Genomic DNA, 8,053 nt, shown 5'->3' with positions numbered 1-8,053 from the left:
AGCAATCGAGCTTTCCAAAGATCTCAAAATGTAGGAAATGATTACAGCATCACATCTCTTCCATGCACCACAATTTGGATCATTCTCAGCAGGTTTTGGCAAAGTTCCATCAACAAACCCTAATTTATTCTTTGTTGCAAGAGCAATCATCATACTTCTCTTCCATTCTCCATAAGCTTCTCCGAAAAATTTCTCAGAAATGATTGGTAGAGCAGTATTCTCAGATGGATTAATGTAATAAGGTGAAGTTGGATCGGAAATTATTGGAATTGATGAATGTGCCGCCATTTTCATGCAAAGGGAAGAAGAAAAAGAAAAGAAAAACAGAAACAATTTTAAAGAAACAATAGATTGATTGATTCAATCTGTTATGGGTGAAAAAGGAAGACAACAAATTGATTGATTCAATTCGTGATATTATTTAGAGAAAATTACTCAAACTCTCACGATTTCTTGAAGAGATCTGCAGAAATTTGAAGCAATTGATTTTACTGTAACAAATGAAAACTTTGAGGATCTTTGATTTCCCGCTCTGATACCATGATAAAATCTTCAATCAAAACTCAGAAAATCAATGAGGAAGAAGAAGATTAAGCTTTCATTGATGAAGAGAAAAGAGGAATCAATTGATTGAAGAATGAATTACAGAAAGCAGAAGCTTCATCAAGAAGCTTTTATACTAGGCATACAAGACTTAAAAACAAGGATTACAATTTTACCCTTGAATTATTAAAGACTAAAATACCCCTGATGGGTGTTATTATCAACAAATCTAATACTTGAATATTTGATAGACAAAAGTGTTCCTCGAAAAAAGCCTTTTTATTTCTACTATATTTTCTCGGTATGTATGGATTTCTATTAAGAGATTTAGGAATAGATTACTAAGTTGTTCCAATCAGACGTGTTAATTCAAGTGCAATATCAATTATAAAGAATTATTAGGTATAGCATTCTCAAATCAAGCATATTAATATGAGACATTATTTTCTTTGTAACGATGCGGTAAAAAAGAGTTATAATTTTATTCATTTTCATTGAGTTTTAATAGGCAAAACTTTTATCAAACTCCTACCTCATTAATTAAAGATTTAATTTTATTGTTTGAAATTTAAATATGATCAACAAATATGCATTAATTTAAAGGAAACAATTATGTTTTTGATATTATACTTAATACTCCCTATCAATACCAAATATATTTTCATATTACTTCCTCGCTCCCTATGAATATGCAATTATGGATTTCGGTACAAAAGTTAAAAAATAGTACTTATGATTAAATTGTGAGTATGATTAAAAGTGATAAAATAAAAAATAAATATATGTAAAAGAATTAAAAAAATTGGTAGAATATTACCCAAGTTAAATACTTAATATTAGAGATAATCTAAAATAAAAATATAAACAAACTCATAAAATATATATAATTTCCATAATTCCTCAATTTTCATTTTTATTTTCATGTTCATTTCTAAAATCTTTCACCTTTTCTCTTTCCATTAATCTTCTTTTGTTATCACATTTTATTCCTTTTAAAAACCCAAAAATTACTCGTATGAAAACATGATAATCAACAAAAAATTACCACACTCCAACAATTTATTAATCAAGCTTTAACAATAAATAAATAAATTTACAAATGGGGAATTCATGCACAGGACCAGGACAAGGATCAGGATCAGGATCAGGACCAGGACAAGATCAAACACGGTCCACAACAACAAAAACCGGCTTCCTCGAATCTGTTACCGCCGCCGTATGGCGTTCTCGTTCACCGAAAAACACCGATCAAAATCCCGTCCAAAAATCCCCGCCGGAACAAATCTTCATCCCACCTTCTTCCCCAAAATCATCATTAGACCAAAAACAACCTACCCATGTACGACGAACATCTAGCATGGGTATTCAAGTAGATTCAGTTTTAGGCAGAAAAACCGGAAATCTTAAAGAAACATTCTCTTTAGGAAGAAAACTAGGTCAAGGACAATTCGGGACAACATTTTTGTGCATTGAAAAGAGTACGGGGAAGGAATTTGCCTGCAAATCGATAGCCAAACGTAAATTGACAACGTCCGATGATGTAGAAGATGTGCGTAGAGAGATTCAGATTATGCATCATTTAGCGGGTCACCCCAATGTGATTAATATTATAGGTGCGTATGAGGATGCGGTGGCTGTTCATGTTGTAATGGATTTGTGTGGAGGTGGGGAGCTTTTTGATCGGATTATACAACGAGGGCATTATACGGAAAGGAAAGCTGCTGAGTTGACTCGGTTGATTGTTGGGGTCGTTGAAGCTTGTCATTCTTTAGGTGTTCTTCATAGAGATTTAAAACCTGAGAATTTCTTGTTTGTTTCTCATGATGAAGACTCTACTTTGAAGACTATTGATTTTGGTCTCTCTGCTTTTTTTAAACCAGGTACTCTGTTTTTTTGTTAATGCATTGCTACTTCAAACTCACAAATTGGAATTTCTATGCTTTTGCTTTATGATAGTACTTCTCCGTTCTTAAATGCTCGCTACATTATTATTATTATTATTAACATTATTCATTGTTGAAGCTTATTTTATTTATTACATTTAATGTGTAAGAAAAAATATAGTCAAGTTGTATAAAATATTTATCATAAGTAATTCTGATACAAAACCGTATGGAAAGATTAAATTAGTGCTAATCTGGGAGGAATTATTAAGATTAACTAGTGATCAGGTAATATTCATCTGGGAGGATTGAAAAGGCATTGAACATGCCTTGTACTAGTAGTGCATGGGAAAGTCAGGTGCATTTGGAAGACACTTGTCCATTATTAGAGATCATTATGAACTAGTGGGACACGTCTTAATAAAAGAAGGAAAAAGCACCATAAAAAAATATAAAGGAAAAATCACCAAGTTAAAGAGAAACTTGACACGTCTAAGACAACTGCATTGGCATATAAGGGAATTTTGGGGATTGATGATATAGTAAAAGAATGTTCCACATGTACGGGGATAAGACTATAAATACACATCAAGGAGCTCATGAAGAAGGTAATTAATTTTTAACTAACAATGATTGTTGAGAAACAAAGAACTCTAAGTAATTTATTGCGAATGAGTTATTACAGCTGATTTTCCAGGACCCATATTGATTTCAGAGAAGCATCATAATTGCACAATCATAAATCTTAGAGAGAAATTATTATTGTGATATATAATCCACAAAAAGTACATTTGTCAGATATTAATCACAAAAGATAATCCACTTTGTAGCCACAGTGCTCCTGAAAAGACCTATTACTATTAAGCAATTTATCTCAGACTGTTACTGACTTGGGCGTCAAAGTGGGTCCCCGAAAAAACATTCCGGGCCCTGCTAACCCCTTTTGCATTTTACAGGGACAACCATCTTCTCAAACGTTCTTACTGCATAGCGTGACAAGATAGCAAAGACAGGCTTCTACTAGCACTTAATTTTTGATTAATTACAAATCAGGGGATAAAGTTCTTAACTTAATTGTCCTACAAAAACAGACAAGAACACAAATGGGACTTGTTTGAATCATCTAATCACATATTTCATAATACAAAGTTTTTTATAATTTTTAGATGTGTATGGTTCAATATATAGAAAATCAAAATAACACATTAGATTGCATAAAAAGTCAAATGTAGCAAGTATGGTGGAACAGAGGAAATATGTTTTTATTATATGAAGTTATTTAAGAGGTCTGCTATAACCTATAAGGCTCAATTGAAAATAACTTTTTTGTTTTGGTAAGCTTGCGTAGAGTAAAAACTAGGCCGCATCGCATCACATCGGCCACATTGTAAAGGTTTTCAAAATGAATAAACCAATATTTCCGTGTCATAAAGATATAAAAAATAACTGCGTTTTGGGTCGTATCAAGGGATATCCTATGATTTCCACCAATATTTAGACATAGTGATAGTCGCTTTACTTTTGTTACCGCATTAACGTTCTGTTATCGTGATCGCTATCATTATTGCATTTTTACACTATGATCTAACCTCACAAACTCCGCTTAGATGGGACAAACTTATGGCCGGCATGCATTGGAGTAATCAAATGGTGCTGTCGTTACTTGTTTGTTGCATTTTTTATTTTCTAGATGCTTCTCTTGAATGAAATTAAGTAGAGGAGACCTTGTTCTATGTGAGAGTTTTCAATGTTGCTCTTCCTATATCGAAACATGATGTATGGTTTATACTTAGATGGTTTTTATATACTATTCTCCCTTTCTTTTATACAAATATACTTCTCAAAAAGCTCTCGTAAAAAAGGGGAAATTCGCAAAGAAACTTATGTGTGACAAACGGCTATGAATGTAGGTGAAACATTTACGGATGTGGTTGGAAGTCCATACTATGTTGCACCAGAAGTGTTAAGAAAATTTTATGGTCAAGAATGTGACGTCTGGAGTGCTGGTGTGATCATCTATATATTGTTAAGTGGTGTGCCTCCTTTCTGGGATGGTAGGTATTCAGCTCAACCGACTTACCTGTTCTTTGTTTTTTCTACCTGCAAATCTATGCAGTTAGCTAGCTCAGTAGATGAATTACTTTGTGTTATTTATTTGATTCAGAAACGGAACAAGGGATATTTGAGCAGGTTTTGAAAGGCGATCTTGATTTTGCATCTGAACCATGGCCTAGTATATCCAATGGTGCAAAGGACCTTGTGAAACGAATGCTTGTAAGGGACCCCAAGAAACGACTCACTGCTCATGAAGTACTTTGTGAGTTTCATGATACTAAACGAGTCATTAAATCACGTCACTTTTTTTCTTATCCATGTGAAACTACATATGATGATTGCTATTAAGTGTCAATAGGAGACAGTCTCTTTGTCATCACTAACAAGGGTAAGGTTGCATACATCGGAAACCCTTTCATATCCCACCTTAGGTGAGAGCCACTTAACGGCATTGGGTAATGGAATGTTGTTTTTGTTGGTCCAGTTTGGACACATTTGATCTTACAGTTAGATCTCATACTTGACGGAATGAGTTTATCGACTGAATTAGTGATTATGTTAGTTGCTCATATATTAAGCCTGGTGTGTACAGGCCATCCTTGGGTTCAGGTTGATGGTTTGGCTCCAGATAAGCCTCTTGATTCTGCTGTTATTTCTCGTTTGAAACAATTTTCTGCCATGAACAAGCTCAAAAAGATAGCTATAAGGGTAGGTTATAATCTGTTTTATTAAGTGTAACTCTTTTTTATTAAAATTGATATTATATAAGTGCAAATGTTGTATTGAGTAATGAGTATAAGCATGTAATAAGGCAAGTATGCAGATTGCAGAAGGGCTAACTGCAAGAAATAGATATAAACCTGCACAAAAGGCCAGTTGTTGCTCCTGGATATACTCCAGAATTTTACTTGTAGTCACGCCTAAGATAAGGCATTGTTGGCATCATAGGGCATTGTTGGCATCATGGGAATGGAATAAAAATGAGGTTGTTCCATCACGTAACGGCCACTTTATAACGAATTTTAAGCTCATCGTTCCGTAAAATCCCAATTGAAAATTGTGATTTAAAATCATGAGTTAACTAATTATAAATTTTTATTCTAACATCTATCAATTATAATCTTTTTTTAAAATGTATTAGACTAATAACATTCAAGTTATGTATAAAACCCTATACTTAAAGATACTAATATGTGTGGTAGTTAAGTTGGTAGGAGCTTTCTTGTGTGATAGCATTTACTCGGGTTCGAACATTACTATGCAGGTTGCATGTTTTTTTAAAGGGTTTAAGAACTATTTATTTATTTATTTATATTATCAACATCTTGATTTTTATCTAGGACCGACGGTTGATTCATAACTTATCTTTGCAGGTAATTGCTGAGAACCTTTCTGAAGAGGAGATTGCAGGCTTGAAACAAATGTTTAAAATGATAGACGCTGATAACAGTGGACATATAACTCTTGAGGAACTTAAAAAAGGATTGGAAAAAGTTGGTGCTAATCTTAATGATTCTGAAATTGTGGGGTTGATGCAAGCAGTAAGTTTTTCTAAATTCAGACTTTACTCAAATGTAGCTATTTTTGCTTCAGATTTATCCCTTCTCCAATATTCTTGTTGATACGCATCCTCCTTTATGAATATGATTTGCTATCTTTCATCCCTCGTCAGATCCTGATCTTTCATCCCTCGCCAGAATTTACAAGTGAAAGTTGTGTCATCTCGTAAGCCAAGTCAATTTGTTCTGGGAAAATTGTGTAACTTCATAGGATTCGAATCACAAGGTATTCTATGTTGCTTAGAAGTAGATGACTTCGAAGCAAGTCTCCCATAGAAGGGGGTCATACCTTTACACTTACACATCTAGTCCATCAAGTACGCCTTAACAACACAATCTAAAAAGCTATGGAGTTAATCAATCACTACCACATGCTATAAGAATAGGAATTATAGCTTGTGCATGTCGAGACTTCTATGGTTTCACTTAACCGAAATTCCGAAAATCAGTATTCAATATTCATCACATAACCGTAACTCATGGGCTTAGCCCCGTCCCCCTCGACAACTCAAGAAAGAAAATCCTTGACAACCCTTTTCTAGACCCCACGTAGTCTATAGGAATCAATCGACCTTTCTACCTCTTGCTCTGCCAACTCGAAATAATCTCATCATTACCTAAGACCCATGTTGTGTACCAAAAAATCCTTCAAGCTTAGCAGAAAAATTCTAATAATGCAAGCACAGAACGATAGTTTCTTTCAAATATCTATACAAATAGTAAAGAGCATTTCTATTTAGATTATTGGTATTATAATCTCAACCTTCAATTGACATTAAAAGTCTATAAGACACATAATCGTACCCCCTCGACTATAGCATTTGTTAGTGATCCAACCTTAAGACACATAAACACCACTGAGCAGGAAATTACGATAGATTATGACTCAATGATGAAACATATATGACTCAATGATGATGAAAATAAAATAAAATTGAAAATCTAGGCTGAAATGAGTCCTAAGAAACTTGACATGGTGAAACATATATTACTCAATGATGATGATGATGATGGTTGTTTCATTATTGTAGGCTGATGTTGACAACAGTGGTACGATAGATTATGGCGAGTTTTTAGCTGCAATGCTCCATCTAAACAAAATTCAAAAGGAGGATCATCTTTTTGCCGCATTTTCATATTTTGATAAAGATGGAAGTGGGTATATCACTCCAGACGAGCTCCAGCAGGCTTGTGAACAGTTTGGTTTGGGAGATGTGCATTTGGATGAAATTATTCGGGAAGTTGATCAGGATAATGTAAATGGATTCACCTATCTTCTCCATTGTGTAATATTACATAAATGTTACTTCACATTGCACTTGTGTGTGTATGGCAGGATGGACGCATTGACTACAGTGAATTTGTGGCCATGATGCAAGATACTGGCTTTGGTGTAAAGGGATTCTCCAGTTTGAAAACTGGCTAGTTTCCTAGTAGATGGCTTATTAGTTTTCTTAAGACAACTTGTAAAATTCAGTCCTAAATGTTTGTAGAGATTAGAGAGGAAGAAGGATGAGTAAGGAGTAGTTCAAATCTTCTTCCAAGGCCTTAACTGTAATTAGTTTGATTCTTCGTTATGTTCGAAAGTTGATATGATTATACAAAGGTGAAATGTTGAACCTACGAGAATGATCAAAAAGAAAGTCAAAAGACTTGCAAAGAGCACTATTAAATAAGACTTGTGAAGCATATCCAATACTTAAGAACAAGACTACAAATACTCACTTGAGTAAACAAAAAAACGTATTCAATTGTTTCAAATTTCAAAGGACTATGTATATTATTTCGATGAGGATAAAGATTTATAGTTATTGATTTTGAATTATAATGAAATAAAGTAAAACGCTCATTAAATTATGTTTACTTCTTATTATGTGAAGTTGCTACCGAGAGTTAATGTTATGTGCATTAGACCTTTTCAAATCTTACCCTAAGTAAAACCAACTTAACATCATTGGGGTTTTAGAATGTAATGACTAAACCCTAATTAAGAATTCGTTTCTCCTACAATTT

The 8,053-nt window shown here is 33.7% G+C and overlaps 1 protein-coding gene across 2 annotated transcripts; it reads left to right on the top strand.

Moving 5' to 3' along the window:
• The first annotated feature begins 1,497 nt into the window (after positions 1 to 1,497).
• LOC130804471 (calcium-dependent protein kinase 20-like) lies at positions 1,498 to 7,886 on the top strand. Of its 2 annotated transcripts, XM_057668913.1 has the most exons (7): positions 1,500 to 2,423; positions 4,337 to 4,480; positions 4,591 to 4,743; positions 5,074 to 5,189; positions 5,855 to 6,022; positions 7,072 to 7,296; positions 7,377 to 7,883. In XM_057668913.1, exons 1-7 carry the CDS (start codon positions 1,643 to 1,645, stop codon positions 7,464 to 7,466), a joined length of 1,677 nt encoding a protein of 558 aa, XP_057524896.1. In that variant the 5' UTR covers positions 1,500 to 1,642; the 3' UTR covers positions 7,467 to 7,883. The 2 variants fall into 2 exon arrangements, with proteins under 2 accessions (XP_057524895.1, XP_057524896.1); XM_057668912.1 differs by having other exon boundaries at positions 1,498 to 2,423; positions 7,072 to 7,886.
• Positions 7,887 to 8,053: the final 167 nt, after the last annotated feature.

This window comes from Amaranthus tricolor, chromosome 17, assembly GCF_026212465.1.
Source record: "Amaranthus tricolor cultivar Red isolate AtriRed21 chromosome 17, ASM2621246v1, whole genome shotgun sequence".
NCBI lineage: Eukaryota > Viridiplantae > Streptophyta > Magnoliopsida > Caryophyllales > Amaranthaceae > Amaranthus > Amaranthus tricolor.
Note: the sequence above shows the minus strand (reverse complement) of the source record. Positions and strands in the feature narration are given on the sequence as shown.